Raw genomic sequence first — 24,470 nt, forward strand, 5'->3', positions numbered from 1 at the left:
AGTGTCAAAATGGACCTAAAAGTGCTTGTGATCTATGTGTCAGTGTCAGTCAGTGGGTACAGAGTCACTAAAGACATTCATAAAAGGGACTGTAACAAAAAAATACAATACAGTTCAGAAGAATAACAATAGAAAATACAGCAGAACAATAGAATACAGTATGGCTAGAATGCAGTAAAACAACAGTAAGTTAGTTTGCTGTGACATATGTTGCATGTAATTTTTTTCCCCTACAGACAACACAATACAATGTACAAAAGTCTGGTTTATGCTGCATTCCCCTGTTAAAAATGTTATATTATATATATATTATATTGCCAGAAAAGACTGAAATAATAGAATTAACTACTGTCTTGCAATTCAATTCAATTCAATTCAATTCAATTCAATTCAATTCAATTCAATTCAATTCAATTCAATTCAATTCAATTCAATTCAATTCAATTCAATTCAATTCACTTTACTGCTTTCTATTCAATTCACTTTCAATTCAATTCACTTTCTATTCAATTCACTTTCTATTCTATTCTATTGGTTTTATTCTATTCTATTCTAGTTCTATACCGTGAAGTCGTCATAAACACCCAGTCGTTCCTATTGGTCAATTTCTACCAACGTCATCGGAGTCCCAGCGCCGCAGCCAATCAGAGAAGCGGATGTGACGTCACACCCGGAAGTGGTTGGCTAGTGGAGCGAAAAGTTTCCCGCGAAGGGAGACCGATTCACAACATTCATCACAAGAGTTGATTAAAACATCATCAGGTACTTATTGGTGTATTAAATATAAATGATATGATGACTGATGTCATAACTATAGGTAGGATGTGTGTGAATGAATAGTTTAGTACATGTTTGCATGTTAATTCTTGGTGTTGCTGCCTGGTCTGCTTTGCATTTGCATCACTATCAGTGCATGCGACGTGTTTACATCAAAACAGTGGTGGAAAGTAACTAAGTACATTTACTTAAGTTCTGTACTTAAGTACAATTTTGAGTTATTTGTACTTTACTTCTACTCCACTACATCTCAGAGGCAAATATTGTACTTTTACTGCACTTTAAAAATAATAAATAAAACTTCAGTTACTAGTTACTTTGTAGATTTTGATTATTATTACAAAACATACATTAACCACTTCAGCCCTATATACATTTTGGCCATTTGAAAATAACAGATCTACAAGCTGTCTGTCCGGCGATGTAGATCTGCTATTATCAAAATAATTTTATACATTTGAAAACTTGAAATGGGACATTCTGCACAATGAGTACTTTTACTTTTGGTATTTGATGCCAATACGTTTGTACTTTTACTCAAGTACATTTTGAATTCGGGAATTTTACCTGTAACGGAGTATTTCTAAATTGCAGTATTGATACTTTTATTTAAGTACAAAGTTTGAGTACTTTTTCCACCACAGGATCTCTGTCAGGTGTAAACCTCATATCTTTAAAACTGCTTTGCTGTTGTTTTGTTCACAGGATCATCATCATCATGAGCAGAGCTAAACGGAAAGGGAAGGACTCCTCTCTGACCGTAGGACAATGTATCTCACAGGTTGGACTGTCTGACTGTTTCATTCCATGCCAGGGAGAGAGACCCCCCTGTCAAATAGGGGTCTGTCTGTCTGTCTGTCTGTCTGTCTGTCTGTCTGTCTATTTAGCTATCTAATGTACTGTGTCTGTCTGTCTGTCTGTCTATGTACTGTAGGTATATAGCCGCAAGCAACTCTTAGATCCTATTTTTAATATCTGGAATCTAGAGTTGCAACACCAACCCTTAACAGTCCATACATCCACACAGAAAAGTCCTGTCTGACTGTATTAAAGGAGAAATCCGGACATTTTAAGTGTTATCTTTGATGTGTCGTTACTCACCTACGACGTATAAAGTGGCGTTGTTTTTTTCCAGCGATTCCCCTGTCGTAATTTTACTCAAACATGCACTGAAAGTCCCTGAGAAGCTATCGCTAATGCCGAACGAGCTAACGTTGTTTGCTTATTTCTCTCCCTGGCAACACCGAGTTGCCAGGTTCTGGGAGAGAAACAAGCAACCAGCGTTAGCTCGTTCGGCATTAGCGATAGCTTCTCAGGGACTTTCAGTGCATGTTTGAGTATCATGAGACTCTACAATGAGTAGTAGTAGAGAAAAAAATAACTTTGCATCGGTTTTAATAGACGAATTTCCCTTAGCCACGCGCTCCCATTATGCCAACGGAGGGGGTTGAAAAAATGACGACAGGGGAATCGCTGGAAAAAAACAACGCCACTTTATACGTCGTAGGTGAGTAACGACACATCAAAGATAACACTTAAAATGTTCGGATTTCTCCTTTAAACAAGGTTAAACTCACCAACATGGCAGCTGTACGGAAAGCTTGAATTATCCTCTTTCTATCTGCAAAGTTTCCTTTTCATAAAGATCCACCGTAGAGACACCATGTTATGAGATACTTTACTGTCAATACATTCTGTGCAGGTGATTATTGGAGTGTTGGAGTGTTGGAAAGCGCTCGTTTTCAATAACCCAGCGTCCTGCTGCCTCCTGCATTGTGACATTTAGAAACAGGTGCTACGCTAGGGCATTCACAACTAATGATTTTTACTAGTCGACTAATTTGACCAAGTAGTAGTCAACTAGTCAAAATTTAGATTAAAAAAAAAAAAAAACGTTTTTATTACATTTATTTTTTAGGGGGGGGGGGGGCATTGTTTTAATGCCATCCTACTACTATATTACTATTATTATTATCCTCCTGCCCTTATTTTTATGGCGTTTTAAGGGAAGCGCTTCTGGCACAGCAGCACAGCACCACAGCAGCGTCTCCAAGGATCCCCATTGCCCAATAATAGGCTTTTATTGGGCATACTTTTGACCCCCTTTTGATACAAAATAAAGTCAGGAGGATAATAATAATAGTAAGATGGGCCATTACTATGGCATTAAAACAAATTACAAAAACTATTCAACTATTCAACTAGTACCAACAAAGTCGACTAGTGGTTATACTAGTCGACTAGTATAACCACTAGTCGATATACTATATATTATACTATTAGTCGACTAGTTGGTGAAAGCCCTGCGCAGGACCGTAGAGTGATTTCCATGGAATGTATTGACAGAAAGTATCTCATTACATGTATCTACGGTGGATTTTTGTGAAACAAACACTTTGCAGATACAAAGAGGGATAATCCAAGCTTTCCGTACAGCTGCCATGTTGGTTTACTTTAACATCGTTTAATACATATGGGCTGTCAAGGGTTGACTCTAGATTCCAGATATTAAAAATAGGATCTAAGAGTTGCTTGCTTTAGTAGGTATAGAGATGACGTCTGTCTGTCTGTCTGTCTGTCTGTCTGTCTGTCTGTCTGTCTGTCTGGCCCTAGGCTAGGGTGTACTAGAGATGACAGTGAAACTCTGATCACAATGTTGTTCATTCTGTATTTGTGTTTACTTGTAGGCTACATTTACATATAATAATGGTGAAGATTAACCATCAATCAATTTAGCTGGGGACATTACATTACATTACAGTCATTTAGCAGACGCTTTTATCCAAAGAGACTTACAATAAGTGCATTCAACATAGGTAGGGAACGAAACTACTAATCACCAGAAGTCTTAAAGGTAGGGTAAGTGATATTTTTGGGTTAATACGAAAAGTATTTTGTTAAAAGGTTAAAGCACTATATTCTGATAGTAATCATTGCTATAGAGTGTTTGTTCAGTATCAGGAGTCTCCCCGTCTCTCCAGCTCTTTAATAAACAGAAAATACATTTTCTGGTAGGTGTCAAAATCTCAGCCAATCAGGAGAAAGTACCCATTTTTAAGCTTCATTTTTATAGTGTTCCTGTTAAAATTTGGCCTGCTCATTTCTTAGTGTCATCACTTCCAATTTCACTTGTTTAATCTATATCCTGATTGAGTTCTCTATCCTGATTGGATAAAATTGAAAATGAAACTGAAACTGAAACGAAAATGCATTTTCTGTTTTATAAAGAGCTGGAGAGACATGGAGACTCCTTATATGGACAGGACACTCTATAGTAACGAGCACTATCAGAACATAGACCCATTTTGCAATTATTTGAATAATTGCAAATCACTTACCCTACCTTTAAGTGCATTTCCTGCAAAAACAAGCAACCAAGAGTATACCTAGCGCTAAGGTAAAAGTGCAATATATCAGCTACCTATTTTCCTTAAACAGATGAGACAAAATAGCAAATGAGCACGAGCTAAAACAAATAAGTGTATCGACTAAACAAGATCCAATAAAACAATACAACAATAAAACAAGAGTTCGTACAACTAGTTAACAACAAGTAGGTCAGGCAGAGAGGAAGGATAGTGTTTCCTGAAGAGGTGGGTTTTCAGCCTGCGGTGAAAGATGGGCAGTGACTCTGCTGTCCTGACATCAGTGACTCTGCTGTCCTGACATCAGTGACTCTGCTGTCCTGACATCAGTGACTCTGCTGTCCTGACATCAGTGACTCTGCTGTCCTGACATCAGTGACTCTGCTGTCCTGACATCAGTGACTCTGCTGTCCTGACATCAGTGACTCTGCTGTCCTGACATCAGTGACTCTGCTGTCCTGACATCAGTGACTCTGCTGTCCTGACATCAGTGACTCTGCTGTCCTGACATCAGTGTCTCTGCTGTCCTGACATCAGTGACTCTGCTGTCCTGACATCAGTGACTCTGCTGTCCTGACATCAGTGACTCTGCTGTCCTGACATCAGTGACTCTGCTGTCCTGACATCAGTGACTCTGTTGTCCTGACATCAGTGACTCTGCTGTCCTGACATCAGTGACTCTGCTGTCCTGACATCAGTGACTCTGCTGTCCTGACATCAGTGACTCTGCTGTCCTGACATCAGTGACTCTGCTGTCCTGACATCAGTGTCTCTGCTGTCCTGACATCAGTGACTCTGCTGTCCTGACATCAGTGACTCTGCTGTCCTGACATCAGTGACTCTGCTGTCCTGACATCAGTGACTCTGCTGTCCTGACATCAGTGACTCTGCTGTCCTGACATCAGTGACTCTGCTGTCCTGACATCAGTGGGGAGTTCATTCCACCACTGTGGGGCCAGAACAGAAAAAAGGGGGGACCCCTCCAATTTAGCTTGGGACCCGGGGACCCATTTTTCCAGCCGTGAGCATTTATTTTGTTTGAATCCATGCTAACTATTTAAAACTGCAAGAGGACCTACAGTGTACACGTGACGCAACACCAGTTGTTTACAGGTTCCTCTGCTGTTTTTGTTTTTATGTGTGGACTATTCCTTCAGTTATTGAGATGACTGTCTAGCCCAGGGGTACTCAACAGGCGGACCGCGGTCCATGACCGGACCGCGGGACACCTCTCTGAGGTCCCTGGGAAAATTATAATATAAAAAAATAAAATAATAATAATAATAACTATTCCCCTAACGGGGAAACAAGTACGCGCGCGGGGGGGGGGGGGGGGGGTAAATGTAAATGTAAACAGCCACAATTCACATAAAGGATCTGGTTTAGCCCATTGAGACCTGAAGCCGATTCTACATGTCTCCTAAATCTCAACAGTATTCTGAAAAACGTATGTTTCTATATCAGTGGTGCTCAATCTTTTTCATGTCAAGGACCCCCAAAATTATATGTATTTGGCCGCGGACCCCCATCAAAATATTTAGTTCCAGGGACCCCCCCAGAAGCAACGATTTGAGTTAAAAATGTTCGCTTTAAAAATATATATATTCAAAGATTTGCACACATTTTCAAAATTTTTCAAATATAGCAGATCTACAAGCTCATAGTGCGGCACTCGGTGCCGCGCTATGAGCTTGTATATCTGCTATTTTTGAATAGCCCAAAGTGTAAAATAATGCTTTTTAGCTCAAATCTAAAAATGACACAGTTCCAGGTCTTAATGGGTTAGGGGCCCACTGAGCTGTTGGGGCCCCTGGGCCTGCCTGGGCCCGGTAATGGACCCCTCCCTGTATAGGAGGGTTTGTAATGGGGGTAAAGTGGGTATGCAAAATAAGCTTTAGCTTCAGCCTACACCCTTTCGGACCATTTTAAGGTGCTCTACTGATATGTACTGTACTATATTTGTTTGTCTAAAAAGGACCGAAATAAACGAACCTGTTGTTTCAACTAAGTGTGCTTTGTATCTCCACTCCAGACACAGACAATACTGAGGGAACGACTCTGTCACCAGCAGCTTCCAGAGCACCCAGAGGGCCTAGAATCTCAACACAAGTAGGTTTACACTGGAGCAGGAAGTACTCTGAATGTTCTACAGGTGCTGTAAGAAGTGACCTTATTTTTTTGGTTTAGCCCAATAAGACCTGAGGCCGATTGTACAAATGTCTTCTAAATCAGTAGTTCTCACAGTTTGAAGATTTTTTTTTTAAATGCAAAAAAAATAGCAGATCTACGAGCTTGTAAACATCTGCTATTTTCGAAAACGCAAAAACCTACCGTCCGTCCGTCCGTCCGTGACCAGCTAATCTCCGGCACCGTTGGACAGAGGCGTAGCGTCATGGAGGCCACTGAGGCCATGGCCCGGTCAGTAAAGACCCGGCCTGCTCTGTCTAGCTGCTCAAACTGCAGGGCAAGATTCCCCAGAAAAAATATTCTGCTCCGACAACAATAGATACGTTACCGCAGTGATACATTGGCTTGCCCCATTCGCACCTTTTACAAAGCTAAAGCTGCCGTCTCCTGCATAACAATGGTCCAAGTGTAACCTGTTAAGTACCGTAGTCTGTAGGAGGCATAGGCTATTGTCAGATCATGTCCAAGGAGTCCAAAAGAGAATGGACCCTGGAGTAGAGTAGGCTATTTCTACATTGCACTATTGATACTTTTACTTAAAGGTAGGGTAAGTGATTTGCGTTGGTTAAAATAATTGTTAAATAGCTCTATATTCTGATAGTACTCATTGCTATAGAGTGTTTGTTCAGTATTAGGAGTCTCCTTGTCTCTCCACCTCTTTATTAAACAGAAAATGCATTTTCGTTTCAGTTTCAGTTTCATTTCCAATTTTATCCAACCAGGACAGAGAACTCAATCAGGATACAGATTAAACAAGTGAAATTGGAAGTGATGACACTAAGAAATGAGCAGACAAAATTGGAACTTGAACACTATACAAATTAAGCTTAAAAATAGGTACTTTCTCCTGATTGGCTGAGATTTTGACACCTACCGAAAAATGTATTTTCTGTTTACTAAAGAGCTGGAGAGACAGGGAGACATCTGTTACTGAAAAAACACTCTATAGCAATGATTACTGTCAGAATATAGTATTTTAACCTCTTAACAAAATACTTTTTGTTTTAACCAAAAAATATCACTTACCCTACCTTTAAGTAAAACATTTGAGTAAGTTTTCCACCACTGAAGGATGGTAGAGTGTGTTGTTAATGTTGCTTTATGGTCGTTTAATTCATTAATTACTTCATGTAAAAATCATGCGCGCTTCGCGCGAGTATGTGTCTCGCAACGCAGGGGGGGGGGGGAATACAGATCCTGCCCGGTCAACGTTACAGTCCACGCTACGCCAGTGCCGTTGGTTACAGCACACACACTCCCTGGATGCCAGAGCAGAACCTCTGCCCCGATTTTTTCAGACTGGCCTGTTAAAGCGCCATTTTTGAAAAAACTAATGTTTTCATATTACTCCTACAGATTTTGTCCACACATCATGCAAATTGGAACACAGTATCTCTATAATCATGTGATCAACACGGATCTGTCCCATTTGTTTAGCATCTAAACTTTGCAGGAGTGGCCCGTTTTGAACAAAATGCTTCAAATCATGAATGCAGCATCCGATTGCCGTGAAAGTTCACACACGCCTATTTCAGCGTCACCAGGAGGCCGATTTTTGCAGCCTGACCTGGCGGAGACCTGTGCTCCGAGGAGCACTTTTTCTACTCGTTTGTTTTTCCGTTATGTCGGCGCTGTGTACACCAGTGCTTCTCAAAACGTTTTTGTGTCAAGGACTCCCAGATTGACGTGTACTTGGCTGTGGCATCATGGCTAGGATAAGGATAATTCCTTTTAACAGGTCGTTCATGAAAGTCCTTGCGGTCTTGTTTCCAATGAGAACCTGTGAGCAATTGGGGTTAAGAGTCTTGCTCAGGGACAAATTTCATATCATCGGCACATATGCTGGGATAGCCTGGAATCGAACCTGGGGCAACCAGGGTCTCTGGTTCCCTAGGCGGGCTCACTAACCACTCAGCTATGGCCGCCCCAGCAGGTTTGTAGGCACCTGGGGGAGTTGTTGAAGAGAACGTTAGTTCATGGGAGAGAGTAGCTCGGTGCTCATGGGTAATGTAGTTCTGTGTGTTTGTAGGCACCTGCTGGAGTTGCTGAGGAGAACGGCGGTTCATGGAGAGAGTAACTCTGTGCTCATCGTTGGACCGCGAGGAGCAGGGAAGACTATGGTAGGCTACTGTATGACATCATTAAATACATAGAAGACTATGGTACTGTACAGTGTGACATCATTAAATACATAGTAGACCATGGTACTGTACTCTATGACAAGGGTTCCCAAACCTTTCAGGCCGCAACCCCCCAAAATAATCATATTTGAACTGACAAGCACTTGGAATTGTAGGGATTACATTTAGTTCCACAGATAAATATTGTGAAAATAGCAGATCTACAAGCTCATGAGCTTGTAGCGTAATAGCGTAGTGTAGTGTAGCTTGTAATTTTTGCCTCTTTCTTGGGTAATATTTGACAATTTGGCCAATTTGGTATTAAAAAGGTCGTTAAAGTCATTACATTGTAGTAACTTTAGAGATGTGCAGATACCCTGTATATGTATGACACCATTCAATCCACTCAAATATCGTGTCTTGTTTGTCCAAAACTGTTGCTTTTCAGGAAATGGGGAAAAAAAATTTACCTGTGTTTCAAATTGGATCCAATGTAATTATTATTTAGTCTCAAGCTCTCGTTAATACTTATCATTGGTTCAATCCAACTCAAGCACTTTCACAATTTGTCAAAAATAGCAAAAATAGCAGATCTACAAGGTCACCACAAGTTGTGAGCTTGTAGATCGTCTTTATTCGCTACTTTTGTGCAACACTGTTGTATGATGAAGTAGGACATTAATTTACGAATAAATAATAACAAACATAATAAAAAACATACATACATTTTATTTTATATGGACATAAAAGGTTTCTGCCCTTACAGCATTGACATGAGACTGCTGCGTGTCCATTCAGTCAAATATATGATTATATATGAATATAATGATTGAGGTTATTTCTAAACTATATGAACTACCCCATAGTCCATGTCCACTTTAGACACACATTTAGCCTGCATATGAGAAACGTGTGAGCATAAGGAGCTTGAATAAACTACAGTGCATGTTATGAAATGATCAGAAAAATGCAGTCATATTCTATATTTTGTCATCATACTGTAGTTGCTGAAGTGTGTGATGAGAGAGCTGCTGGAGAACGAGGAAGTGAAGAAGAACCTTCTGCAAGTTCAGCTCAATGGTTGGTTCTCACATTTAAGTTCAGCTCAATGGTTGGTTCTCACATTTAAGTTCAGCTCAATGGTTGGTTCTCACACCTGACATTCATCTTTTCACATTCTTTTAATAACTATTTTTTAGTTTTTCCTAAAACGTAGGTCAGGATTTAGAAGGCGTTTTTAGTATCGGCAGAGAAAAACAAATACGCGCTCTCACACACTGAGGGTTCCCAATGAGACACATGCTTTATTGAACCAAAAAAAGATGTGACGTTTTGAGCTCAAAGCTCTTCCTCAGATTTTAGAATCAGCCTCAGGTATAATAATAACACAACTCTACTTCGGGTATAAATTGGTTAATAGTAACACAATTCTACAGCTGTCTACCTATACTGTGGGTGGAGAGAGAGAAATAGTCATTCTTATACATTCTCTCCTCCGGTTCAACGTCTAGCCGGTGAAATAACACTAACGTTAAACCTCTTCCAAGCCGGCGTCACTATTTTGGGACGGAGGTTCCAAAACTGTGAAAATAGCCATTAGCGCGTGTGTGTGTGTGTGTGTGTGTGTGTGTGTGTGTGTGTGTGTGTGTGTGTGTGGGCCCGTCACAATTATTACATAATCGTAAATAGCAGAAATAACAGATCTACAAGCTTTGTTGTGTGTTGTTTTTGCAAGTATACAATTATTAAATGTGTCAGTAATTTCTTTGTATATTTAAGTTATTTGTCATTGCAATTGCCGATTTGTAATTATGAAGCTTAAAAACCAAACGGAAATTACAATTGTATCCACAATTAATCGTGTGTGTGTGTGTGTGTGTGTGTGTGTGTGTGTGTGTGTGTGTGTGTGTGCGTGTGCGTGCGCGCGCGTGTACAGGTCTCCTGCAGACTGATGACAGAATAGCTCTGAAGGAGATCACCAGACAACTGAACCTGGAGAACGTCGTCGGTGACAAAGTGTTTGTGAGTGTACAAATGCACATTTGTACAAATGTTCCATTTGTACAAATGTGTACAAATGGAACTGGTTCCATTTGTACACTGTCAGAGTTATGGTGGTCCTTGAAATTAACAAAAGGTTTGAGAACCACCTGTATTATAATAAGTACAGCAGACGTGAAGTGAAGTCAACATAACCAGCTCTGACAGTGTAGATACAAACCTGGTTCCTGGAAACTGTTCCAAATGTGATGAAACCCATTCCGGTTCCTCAATGTTGGCTACGTGCCAGTAGTCCTTTTTAAGGTAGCTGTAATCAAACCTCTCCTCAAAACGCCTACTCTCGATTCGGGCATTTTAGCTAACTATAGACCTGATATCAAACCTTCCATTTCTCTCTAAGAACCTTGAGAAAGCAGTCACCAAGCAGTTATGTGACTTTTTACATGACAACACTTTATTTGAAGGTTTTCAGTCAGGATTCAGAGCACGCCATAGCACTGAGACGGCATTGGTGAAAGTTACAAAAAAAGCCCTTGGGGGCTGCGGCGTGGTGACGGAAAAACACAAGAACACAAGAAACGCATCCATGCATGGGAAACACACGCTTCTTCAAGCTATAACGACGCGTCGCAATGTGATCCCCATCCGTAGCTATAGTATAGTTTGTCGATTTAGTTTGCTGCATTCAAGTTTTTTTTAAATATTTTTTTAACCTTTTTTAGAGGTATTAAAAAAGTATTACGTTTCTAAGTATTAAAACAAAAAAAGTATTCCAAAACGTGTAACTTAAAAATGTGCAGATACCCTGATCATATGTGTCTCTTGGTTTCAGGGGAGCTTTGCAGAGAACCTGGGGTTCCTCCTGGAGGCTTTGAAGAAAGGTTGGTGTTACGTTTATGTACAGTACATGTAGCTCATGTCATGTGAGTAGAGACATTCTCATACAATCCTTATGGGTTAGCTTTAGCTCAAAACCCGATTTTACAAATGCCTTGAATCAGTAGTTGTTCTTCTCACACTTAAAAAAAAAACAGATCCCTGTGAGCTTGTAAATCTGCTATTTTTTGAATAGCCAACGCAAAAATAAATAAAATGGCACAGATGCTTTCCCGGTTTTAACACATTGAGTGCCAGGGTTTTTTTAAAACAGGGTACAGTCAGTGCCTGGATTTTTGACCATTTTTTAACCTTTTTCAAGTAGTCACAAAATATTTTCAGTGATCACCGTCCTCAAGGTGATCCCCTCATTACACACATAGAGGTCTCGTACAATCGGGGGGAAAAAATTAAAAACATTCGGTAATCCGTTCCATAGTTGCAGCTAGTTGAAAATAGTCAAAAATGGTCAAAAATACATTGTAAAATAAAAAAGTACACAGGAGCCGAGATACAGGCTTTTGAAGTCATAAGTTAACCAGGAAGTGGATTAATGTCTAAATCTTCGAAAAATGATATCTCCTGGTGCTGTGAAGGAAAAAAGTTTTTTTCCATTTTTTTTTCCAAAAACGGTTATAACCGTTTTTGGCACTCCTCGTTTGGATTATGAAAAACGGCCCGGACCGTTTTTGGCACTCAATGTGTTAAGTGTGTGTGTGTGTGTGGGCAGCAGTGTTTAAAAAAGTAATTAGTTATAGTTACTTATCCAAAAAAGTTACTGAGTTAGTAACTGAATTACTCTATTGTAAAAGTAACTAGTTACTAGGAAAAGTAACTATTTGCGTGAAAAAGTTGTAATATGTCAAAGAATTTGGATTGTTTTTGGGAGCAGGTTTCACAAGCCAGGTGCATAGAGTAGAACAGCATCGACAGGTACTTACTACTTACACATAATAACCTTTGTCAACTATAAAGAACAACACTGGACTACACTACAGTGCTTTTAGTGTAAATTAAATAAACACTGTCTTAGTTACAACTTCAGACAAGACAACTGGTATGGTACTGGTAGACAATACTGTAGCCTACTTCAAGTATTTTCTTTGAGCAGAAGTAAACAGTTAAACAACAACAAGTGCTTTTAACACTAGTGTGAATTAAAGACACAAACTGGCTGTCTCACACACACACACACACACACACACACACACACATACACACACACACACACACACACACACACACACACACACACACACACACACACACACACACACACACACACACACACACACACACACACACACACACACACACTAAATTGGAGTTGCTTTGGACAGACGTGGACAAACGCTTCCCCCCGGCACACAACGTGCACTTCACGTGTACATTCTTTCCTTTCCTTTCAATAAAGGTGAAGTAGTGCTTGTACCGCCAATTTGTGAAAGCCATCTTGTCGGATTGCTCGTGACTCGCCATCTCTTCTCTACTGGTCTGGTTGTTAAAGTTAGTTTGTTTGTGTGTGTGCGCCGCGCTGGGTTTGTGTGTAAAAAATACCCATGAAGATATAAATACCAAGGATTCGTCAGTGATGTTATGTCACATGTCACTGCTTAAACAGCGTCGAGTCTGTGTTACGTCCTGGTTGCGTAACAGCAAAAAGTAAGAGACATCACTGTCGTATCCTTGGTATTTTTTCTAACCGTGTCATGTTTGCAGCAGGAGCAGCAGCCCCAGCCTGTAGTAGCGATGCGTGCACACACACACACACACACACACACACACACACACACACACACACACACACACACACACACACACACACACACACACACACAGACACACACACTGTCAGCCGGCCCGTGGTAACAGAAAGCTTGGGGACGCTTGACATAGTAACGGAGCACATTTCATTGTCAGTAACGGTAACGGCGTTGTCACGATGGAAATTGTAATTAATTAGATTACTCGTTACTGAAAAAAATAACGACGTTAGGTAACGCCGTTTATTTAAACGCCGTTATGCCCAACACTGGTGGGCAGGCACTACCAGTAGGCCACAGAACCTCCACAAATTTGTATTCACGTGTTTTTATACTTTTTAAATATTTACCAGGGGACAGGAGCAGTTCATTCTGGATGAGTCTGATGTCTTAATGTTGTTTAACAGGGGACAGGAGCAGTTCATTCTGATGTGTTCATGTTGTTTAACAGGGGACAGGAGCAGTTCATTCTGATGTGTTCATGTTCATGTTGTTTAACAGGGTACAGGCTGATGTGTTCATGTTGTTTAACAGGGGACAGGAGCAGCAGCCGTCCTGTGCTGTTCATCCTGGATGAGTTCGACCTGTTCGCCCACCATAAGAACCAGACCCTCCTCTACAACCTGCTGGACGTGTCTCAGTCTGCCCAGGCTCCCATCGCCGTGCTGGGCCTCACCTGTAGACTGGTACCCTCACCTTATAACACTGTCTTTAACACTGTCGCGTGTGTGTGTGTGTGTGTGTGTGTGTGTGTGTGTGTGTGTGTGTGTGTGTGTGTGTGTGTGTGTGTGTGTGTGTGTGTGTGTGTGTGTGTGTGTGTGTGTGTGTGTGTGTGTGTGTGTGTGTGTGTGTGTGTGTGTGTGTGTGAGACCTACCACAGGTCACAAAGTCAGAGAGAGAAGGATGAGGCTGGTAGGTCACTGTGTCAGACACCCGGAACTAGAGGCAAGCAAACTGACACTATGGGAGCTAAACCCAGGACAAAGGCAAGAAGCTGCTCCACCTACGTAGATGCACTGTGGTGTGACAGCTTAGCTAACAACACTGTAGACCTCAAGACCCTGATGTTAGAGAGGAGAGTGTGGAGGGCAGTGATCCAGGAGTCCTGAGTTGGTGTTGTCTAGACCGCATTCTCGAATCGCATCGGGTGTGTGTGTTGGAGCGACAGGTCCGACACAGTAAAATCCCTGAAATAAAACTTTAAAAGTTCAAGTTCAGTTTTATTTTCCGGACCAAAAAATACATACATATGTATGTACAACAGTGCAATTTAGAACAAGAACAATTTGTTGCCACGGTGGCACAATCTCAAACAATTCCATGGTACAGGTATTCAAGTCCATTTGACATAGCAGAGAGTCCAAGATGGCGTAAAGGGGACAGAGAGAAGCACAAGAACAAGGGCTATTAGTCCATGAGCCAGACAAGATTTCATTATCAAAAGAGTGGGCAAAACCATACCTATATCAAATTGTTCATAGGGTCAATACGAGTAAATAAATATATGATAACCTTTCCACAGGAGCAGCTTTTTCATGGTTATCACACATTTTGTTATTTTCCCCATACGTACATGACAGGTGAAAAAATTACAAAATTTTAAAAAGAGTTATAATAATGAAACTTCCTGAGTTGATTACTTACATGAAGACAATGATTTATCGTATTACAAGTTTTCTGAAATTGTATATTTAAATATGCAAATTAGGCATTTAGTCCATGAGCCAGAGCCCCAAAATTGAGCCAGATATTGAATATTCCCTCGTTAAAAACCTTTGACTCCAACATCTTAACAAAATGAAATAAGTATGTTGACTCTGGCTTTGTCCAATGTTCCAATGTTGATTCTGGAAAGTTATGCAAATGTGGGCATATTTTCCTAATGCCTAATTTGCATATTTAAATATACAATTTCAGAAAACTTGTAATACGATAAATCATTGTCTTCATGTAAGTAATCAACTCAGGAAGTTTCATTATGATAACTCTTTTTTAAATTTTGTCATTTTTTCACCTGTCATGTACGTATGGGGAAAATAACAAAATGTGTGATAACCATGAAAAAGCTGCTCCTGTGGAAAGGTTATCATATATTTATATACTCGTATTGACCCTATGAACAATTTAATATAGGTTTGGTTTTGCCCACTCTTTCGATAATCATTGCTCAATTTTGGGGCTCTGGCTCATGGACTATATTGGAAGTGTTGAAACGACAACAAAGAAATAGTGGACCAAGTTGGAACTTGAACTCTAATATAGAATTTTAAGCTGAAGGATTGTTCTCTGGGGTTCTCTGACCTGATTGGATAAAATTGCTATCCTGACCTCAAAATATATTTTCTTTTTGCTAAAAAATAAAAAGACTGTTACTGAATAAACACTCCGCAGCTATGATTACTATCAGAATATAGAGGAAAATATCACTTAAATGTAAAATATCAATTACATCACCTTTGATGTAGCTCTGAGAGTGTGCATATGTAACCAAAATTTACCGTTACATTTGCACACTCTCAGAGTTACAAACAGATACATTAACACTGAGGATTTTACTGTGAAGTCATCAGAACCTCTCTACCCCTCTCTGCCTCTCTCTCTCTCTCTCTCTATGCCTCTCTCTCTCTCTCTCTCTCTCTCTCTCTCTCTCTACCCCTCTCTGCCTCTCTCTCTCTCCCTCTCTACCTCTCTCTCCCTCTCTCTTTTCCTCTCCCTGCCTCTCTCTCTCTCTCTCTCTCTCTCTCTCTCTCTCTCTCTACCTCTCTCTGCCTCTCTCTTTTCCTCTCTCTGCCCCTCGCTCTCTCTCTCTCTCTCTCTCTCTCTCTCTCTCTCTCTCTCTCTCTCTCTCTCTCTGCCTCTCTGCCTCTCTCTCTCTCTCTGCCTCTCTCTCTCTCTCTGCCTCTCTCTCTCTCTCTGCCTCTCTCTTTTCCTCTCTTTCTCTCTCTCTCTACCTCTCTCTCTCTCTCTCTCTCTCTCTCTCTCTCTCTCTCTCTCTCTCTCTCTCCCTCTCTACCTCTCTCTCTACCTCTCTACCTCTCTACCTCTCTCTCTCTCTCTCTCTCTCTCTCTCTCTCTCTCTCTCTCTCTCTACCTCTACCTCTCTCTCTACCTCTCTACCTCTCTACCTCTCTCTCTACCCCTCTCTCTCTCTCTCTCTCTCTCTCTCTCTCTCTCTCTCTCTCTCTCTCTCTCTCTCTCTCTCTCTCTCTCTCTCTCTCTCTCTCTCTCTCTCTCTCTCTCTCTCTCTCTCTCTCTCTCTATCTCTCTCCCCCTACATCCCTCCAGGATGTTCTGGAGCTGTTTGAGAAGCGAGTGAAGTCTCGTTTCTCTCACCGTCAGATCCACCTGCTGAACAGCCAGACGTTCAGTCAGTACAGGACGAGGGGTCCAGTGTCTGCTGGCTCTGCCCCAGGACTTCCCTGATGCCCGCTTCTGTCTGGGAGTGGAACGCCTCGGTCAAGGTGAGCAGGGGGGGGGGGGCAGTTAATTGTCAAACAAATAATAGTGTTTTTGGCACAGAACAGAACAACTTATTTATGTTTCTAATTTCTAATCATTTTGTACTTTCAAGAATTGCTACATTAGCCGATCTAACATTTATGTGGCTAAATTGACTAAAGTGACTAAATTAATGCCATTTTATGAACTTCTACTTGTCTTTACCCACTTAGTTATTACTGAAGATTATTTGCGTAAATATTACATGAAAGCGCCAACACTTGTATATATTGACACATTGCTGTTGAAGTTTACTTTTGTATGTTTCTGCCCATAGACGTTGTGTGAGGATAAATCCATAGAGGATGTTTTACACCGACACTACAACTCCAGCAAAGACTACAGATCCCTCCACATGTTACTGGTAAGAGTAATCTGTTACTGGTAAGAGTAATCTGTTACTGGTAAGAGTAATAAGTGTGGCAACATTTGGCTGCTTGTGCCTGTATGAGTGAGTGAGTGAAAAATGAACCTCTTTATTCTTAATCTATGCTTAATCTATTCTGAAAACAGTTTTGTTACAGTTGACTATTCTCTCTGTGTGTGTGTGTGTGTGTGTGTGTGTGTGTGTGGGGGGGGGGGGGGGTGAATTGTTGACCTATTAGTTGAGGACATAAGTTCAAATGTTTCATCATCTGCCAAAACGTATAAGCTCTTGTGTTTTCAGCTGCCATGTTCAGGTGCAATAAAGAAAATGATGCCTTCTCAGATGTCACAGCTAATACACCAGATGTTGTTGTTGCTGATGAGGACATTAGAGAATAGACCATCTTATATAATAATAATAATAATAATAATTCACCAGATGTTGTTGTTGTTGATGAGCACAGTAGAGAAGTGACCATTTTGGAAGTGGCATGTACATTTGACCACAGCCTGGAAGATTCATTCCTTACCAAGGTGCTTAAGTACCAACGTCTTAAGGATGCTATTATACAGCCTGGTTACACATGTAAACCGCTTGTGTTCATATTTGGAAGCCTCGGTAATGTCCATAAATCAGTCGTGAGAGGCCTGCAGATTGCAGGAATGCCCAAGTCAAGAGCTAAGGCATTGGCAAAATTATGTTCAGTGTCTGTGATAGTGATAATTGGCAGGCAATATGGAGGAGGCGATGCTTCCTGTACCCGTGATCTGTATCCTGAAATACTTGTTGAGTTTTACCAAGTTTATGCATTGTTTGTGTTCAAGAATTTCTTGTTAAATGGGAACGCAAATAAAGATGTTAAATATGTGTGTATGTGTGTGTATGTGTGTGTGTGTGTGTGTGTGTGTGTGTGTGTGTGTGTGTGTGTGTGTGTATAGATGCTGATAGTGAGTCGTGTATCCGTAAACAACCCTTCCATTAAACCGGCTGACTTCCAGGAGGCCAGCAGACTGTGTTCATCTGACGCCAAAGCCAACATCCTCCATGGTGAGAGAAGAAGAAATAATAATAATGACAAAACGGCTCTTAAAAATCCCACTTCCACAAAGTGAGGAAAATTCAGCGGGAGCTTCTGGAGAGTTTGTGTTTTACATACGTACATTACATTTCACATATTGTGAAAGAACACTGTTAATGTTTTTAGATTGAAAGTCATAATTTTTTTGGCAAAAACAAGATAATTGAAAATTAACCTCATTTGTCTTATTTTTGGCAAAGTCAAGAATTTCAATGTATTATTAATTTATTTTCAATGTCAAAAATAGGTCTACAAGCTCACAGCGCGATTCTATTTGTCACGGTTATGTCTACATCAAGGCACTAATACTGCCTAATACTAGAATACTAGGACAAAAACCAAAGAAAACCCTGTTTGTTTAATTGATGATTTAAATTAATGTAAGGTTTTGTGTGTTCAGGTCTGTCTATCTTAGAGCTGTGTCTGATCATCTCTATGAAACACCTGAATGACATCTATGATGGAGAACCCTTCAACTTCCAGATGGTCCATAATGGTAACATATACACCCCACCCACACACACACACACACACTAGGGCTTTCACCAACTAGTCGACTAGTCGACTAATATAACCACTAGTCGACTTTGTTGGTACTAGTCGAATAGTTTTTTTTTATTTATTTTTTTTATGCCATAGTAATGGCCCATCTTACTATTATTATTATCCTCCTGACTTAATTTTTTATCAAAAGGGGGTAAAAAGTATGCCCAATAAAAGCCTATTATTGGGCAATAGGGATCCTTGGAGACGCTGCTGTGGCGCTGTGCTGCTGTGCCAGAAGCGCTTCCCTTAAAACGCCATAAAAATAAGGGCAGGAGGATAATGATAATAGTAATATAGTAGTAGGATTTTTTTTTTTTATGTAAATTTCGACTAGTCGACTAGTACTTGGTCTAATGAGTCGACTAGTAAAAATCATTAGTTGTGAATGCCCTAACACACACAGACTAAAAACCAGGACATTTCATTGTCATTTTAGATTTTTGCGCTGGCTAATCAAAAAATAGCAGATCTACAAGCTCGCAGCGGGTCACTTCGTGCCGTGCTGCGAGCTTGTACATCTGCTATTTTCTTTAACATTTTTGAAAAACCTTGAAAGTGTGAGAAGAAGAGCTGCTGATTCAGAAGGCATTTGTAGAACGGTCCTCAGGTCTTGAGCCGTGTCTGATCTGTGTTTTGTAGAGTTTAAGAAGTTTCTACAGAGGAAGTCTCATTCTGTCCACAACTTTGACCAGCCAGTGGTTATGAAGGTCAGTAACACACGGTCAGGTCTTCCTGTGATCATTTAAAAGGTGCTGGAAGTTACTTATTTGAGTTAAAATAAGTGCTGAATGATTGTTACGGAGTGTTTGTTCAGTAACAGGGATCTCCCCGTCTCTCTCTGCGGCCAAATGCATATCATGTTGGGGATCCTGGACATGAAGAGCCACTGCTCAATATGCAGTGGTTCTCAACCTGTAGGTTGGGTCCCCACATGATTTTGGGGGGTCCCTAGGTGATTAGCTTAATGTGCAAACATAGTTTTCTCACTCAACAGTAACCAAACAAACCAACATACAGTATAAGTGTTAGACAGAGTATCTGCACATTTATAAAGTTACAATTTAACTCTCTCAGTGCCACGCCCCGAGATATCCCGAGTTTTTCCCGAGTACCCTCAGTGCCAGCACGAGAAATCCCGAGTTTTTACTTTTGACTGTGATCGCGCTATTCTGTATATTTTTCATGATCACTTTCGCTTCCTGACTCCTTCAGACTCATTGGGTTCCGGTTTCATGACGCAGATTCCGTTTCCGGTTCTCATTTTTTTCCCGCGGTCATTTTCGGCCAGAATAGGGAAAGTCACAGTTTTTCACACGGTATATAAAACGAACGGAGAGGTCCACGTCTACTCTCTTTGGTCTGGGTGACGATCAGTCATCGTAGTCGTGTATCGCATCGTAATTTAGCCCGATCAACGATTGTCAAAAATGTCAACATCCGGTTATGACCGGATATGACGTGAGCCTGTTTGGGAGGGGGCGAGTGAGCCAGCGAGATCATCAATGTGTCGATTTGTTGCTCTCTACTGGTAGAACTGTATTATGGGTTTAAAAACCCAATCAGATCATTTATTTGAATGAAAAATTACAAAATTAAAAAAATTAAAAAAAAGGAAATTTCTGGCACTGGGGAGTACTTTATGAAAATACTCTTGGCAGTGAAAGAGTTAATGCTACGTCAAAAGTAATCAACAAAATATGCTATAAAAAAATGTCAAATAATATAATGAAGAGACAACAATTGTGTAAATAGCTGATGAGCGTGTTTGTTTATCTGTGAAACCGAGTGAAACTAAATGTAATGCCTCAACTCCTACAATTCCAAGTGCTTGTCAGGGTGGGGGGGGGGGTCAAATATGATTATTTTGGGGGGTCGAGGCGGCCTGAAAAGGTTGAGAACCACTGCTCTATAGCAATGATTTATTCATTTATTCATATCGGAATATACTGGAGCTTTTTTGAACACTTTAATTCGACCTAAAGAATATGACTCACACCACCTTTTTATTTTAACCCATTGAGACCTGAAGCCGATTCTACATGTCTCCTAAGTCTCAACAGTATTCTGAAAAACGTATGATTCTATATCAGTGGTGCTCAAACTTTTTCATGTCAAGGACCCCCAAAATTATATGTTTTTGGCTGCGGACCCCCATAAAAATATCTTGTTCCAGGGACCCCCCCAGAAGCAAAGATTTGAGTTAAAAATGTTCGCTTTAAAAATATATATATTCAAAGATTTGCACACATTTTCACGATTTTTCAAAAATAGCAGATATACAAGCTCGTAGCGCGGCACTCGGTGCCGCGCTATGAGCTTGTAGATCTGCTATTTTTGAATAGCTAAAAGTGTAAAATACTGCTTTTTAGCTCAAATCTAAAAATGACACAGTTTCAGGTCTTAACACATCGACCGCCAGAGGTTAATCTCATAATGTACTCACCAGTGCCAAGGTGTTTTTGTTGTTTTTTTCATGTCGCCATAGATCTTGTTAAAATCCTTAAGATTGAGCCGTACACGGTCTGTTTACATCCGCGACATCCCACTGTATCTCCCAGTGAAAACCACGTGTCAAACGGGGTATCCATGTTGTAGTTAGAGCGGATTACGTTAACACATCCACCGCCAGAGGTTAATCTCATAATGTACTCACCAGTGCCAAGGTGTTTTTGTTGTTTTTTTGTTTTTTTCATGTCGCCATAGATCTTGTTAAAATCCTTAAGATTGAGCCGTGAACGGTCTGTTTACATCCGCGAGATCTCCCTGTATCTCCCAGTGAAGACCGCATGTCAAACGGACTTCCATGACTGTAGTTAGAGCGGATTACGTTAAACAGTGAAATGCGAGGAGAAAAAACTACAGGAAGAGAATTGAGTTTCAGTTTCGTCTGTAGAATGGGAGCGGGCGTGATCGTCGAAACCGGATCCCAAATAATTCTATTTCCTGTCATCAAACCGGAAACGGAAGTGGATCAAAAAAATTCCGAAAGTGCACCCGGACCGCGCATGCGCGAAAAGACCGCAGCCCGTAGGACTACGGGCTCGGCGCTTAACCGTTGGATTTAACGGCCCGTAGAACTACGGGCCCGGCGGTAAAGGTGTTAAACAGTGAAATGCGAGGAGAAAAAACTACAGGAAGAGAATTGAGTTTCAGTTTCGTCTGTAGAACGAGGGCGGACGTGATCGTCAAAACCGGATCCCAAATAATTCCGTTTCCGGTCATCAAACCGGAAACGGAAGTGGATCAAAAAAAATCCGAAAGTGCACCCGGAATTTTTTTGCGCGAAAAGACCGTGGACCGTAGGGCTACGGTCTCGGCGCTTAACAGTTGGATTTAACGGACCGTAGGACTACGTTCTTGGCGGTTAATGTGTTAATGGGTTAAATGTCTCCCTGCCAGGCCTTTGAACATCTGCAGCAGCTGGAGCTGATCCGTCCGGTGGACGGCTCCACGGTGAAGATCCAGAGGGAGTACCAGCTGATGAAGCTGATGCTGGACCACAGCCAGGTGATGGAGGCCCTGCAGAAGTACCCCCAGTGTCCCACCGACGTCCAGCAGTGGGCCACGTCCGCCTTCGGATGAAAAAAAAACAAACCCCAAAAAAGCCTCAGATTTATTGCTGCCGTCGCACTGCGGAAAAACAGCCGATCTACAAGCTCACGACTAGGGATGGGAACGAATAATCGTTATTATCGTTTTATTGTGATAAAAGAACGCTCGCAATAATCGGACCGTGGAGGTTTAAATTTCATACGGTAGGATGAATTGGCTTTTGTTGAGCTGTAAATTCAGAACCACTTAAACCCTCTATACTTGATAAAACAGACCTGTAAAGAGTGCATTTGCTACGCTCTTGTTTCACCCTACACATCCTACCTGGGTCGTGTTTTTTTTCCCCCATTCAGAATTCCCATAGACGTGTTTAATATCGCGTCAAATAAGAACTGTGTTCCAAAAATGAACAAATGACCCCGGCGGTTTGACTCTTATGGATATGAAGCATCAACTGACGGTGAGAAAACGATAATGTTACTGCCGCCGCCGAATTAGTTACATTTTCTCCAGAAACAGACTGTATCAAATATGAGTGACTGACTATCATAAACGATACAGAACCTCCTCCCTGACAATATCGCCGGGACAGTTTGTTTATTTTTGGAGCACAATTGTTATTCTCCATAGAGACATGACTTTACGAACCAGGGGATGAACGAGTGACGTCAGGTACTTCTGTTACTCTATATCGTTAATCGCAATCATTTTTGTCACAATAATCCTGACATGTAATTTACACATCTCTACTCACGATGCAACGCGTGAGCTTGTAAGTCGGGCCGTTTAACGCCCCGCGACGAAGTAGGAATCGGGGCTTGATTGTAACCGGATTCAAGAGACTCTTTCATCCGTTTCCTCTCCTACCGGAAACACACTTTGTTTTTTTGGTTGTATTCAAAACCCGGAAATGTGATCGGGACCCCCCACTGCAGGGACCCCCCCCCGCCCGACCGATGCCAGATGTGTTGGTCTGATACCGATCCTGAGAGTCTTCCCGTTTTGACCCATGTTTTCAGTGTGTTTTGTGAAAAAGTGCCACATTTTCTTGGCAATAAAAAAAAAAAAAAGTATTTGAACCACTGAGTACGTCCTTTAAGAAATAATAAATAACAAATATTGAACTTGTAGATCTGCTATTTTTTTTCAAAATGTTCAAAATCTATGCCTAAAATAGGGACACCAGGTACTGTAGAAAGTGGGTGAAGATCCGTCGATAGTGATGTCAGTTAAACAGGTCAGGCTCCAGTTCATACATTTCACTGTTGTTTGCTTGAACAGTGATGTGCTTGAGTATGGATGAGTGGTCATGGTGAGAGGAATGTCACCTGGTTGAAATACTGTATGAATAAAGTTAAAAAGAGTAGGTATTGGTAATCATCGCTATAGAGTGTTTGTTCAGTAACGGTAGTCTCCATGTCTCCAGCTCTTTATTAAACAGACGATACATTTTCAGGTGGATTTCTTCCAATCAGGAGAGAGAACCCATTTATCAGCTTCAATCTTTTCAAGTGTTCCATTTCCAATTGTGTCTGCTCATTCCTTTGTGTCATCACTACCAACTTCACTTGTTTATCCTGTGTCCTGTATGAATTGGTATCCTGACCAGTCGTGGAAAAAGTACTCAAATTCTTTACTTAAGTAAAAGTATCAATACTGCAATATAAAAATACTCTGTTAGGGCGCGCCCCCACCAAGAGTTGGCTGGCCGCTGATTGCAGAATCTGCCAATGCATTGTCAATGCAAATGCGTGGATTCTTGGAAAAAATCCGCAAGACCAGGAATCCACGCATTTGCATTGACAATGCATTGGCAGATTCTGCAATCAGCGGCCAGCCAACTCTTGGTGGGGGCGCGCCCTTACAAGTAAAAGTCCAGAATTAAAAATTTACTTGAGTAAAAGTACAAAAGTATTGGCATCAAAATGTACTTAAGGTACCAAAAGTAAAAGTACTAAATATTTGAAAATAGCAGATCTACAAGCTCACAACATCGCGACGCGTTGTGAGCTTGTAGATCTGCTATTTTCAAATAGCCTATGTATAAAATAGGGCTAAAGTGGTTAACTTATGTTTTATAATATCATAGTTTATATCTGAAAAGTAACTAGTAACTAAAGTTTTCAAGTAAATGTAGTGGAGTAAAAGTACAATATTTGCCTTTGAGACAGGGAGACCACTGTTACAGAACAGACACACTGGGGTTATCCGTAATGTTCCCCGGGTTCTATGTTCCCCTACTTGTCTTTTTTGGGGCTATTTTTGAAACCGGGCTTAAAGGGATAGTTCACCCAAACAATTACTTTTTTCTATGGATTAGTCACCCCATGGAGACTTGAA

At 40.9% G+C, this 24,470-nt stretch overlaps 1 protein-coding gene across 1 annotated transcript; it reads left to right on the plus strand.

The window, feature by feature from the left end:
- Nucleotides 1-689: 689 nt before the first annotated feature.
- orc4 (origin recognition complex, subunit 4) lies at nucleotides 690-23,230 on the plus strand. The gene is given in 16 exon segments (XM_080422800.1): nucleotides 690-763; nucleotides 1,487-1,558; nucleotides 6,175-6,251; nucleotides 8,359-8,449; nucleotides 9,454-9,529; nucleotides 10,386-10,471; nucleotides 11,283-11,331; nucleotides 13,624-13,775; nucleotides 16,375-16,473; nucleotides 16,475-16,522; nucleotides 16,524-16,550; nucleotides 16,865-16,951; nucleotides 17,893-18,001; nucleotides 18,433-18,528; nucleotides 19,218-19,285; nucleotides 21,978-23,230. Coding segments are annotated over 15 exon segments (1,311 nt in total). The 5' UTR covers nucleotides 690-763; nucleotides 1,487-1,495; the 3' UTR covers nucleotides 22,161-23,230.
- Nucleotides 23,231-24,470: the final 1,240 nt, after the last annotated feature.

This window comes from Gymnoscopelus braueri (genome assembly GCF_963280865.1).
Source record: "Gymnoscopelus braueri genome assembly, chromosome: 24".
Lineage (NCBI taxonomy): Eukaryota > Metazoa > Chordata > Actinopteri > Myctophiformes > Myctophidae > Gymnoscopelus > Gymnoscopelus braueri.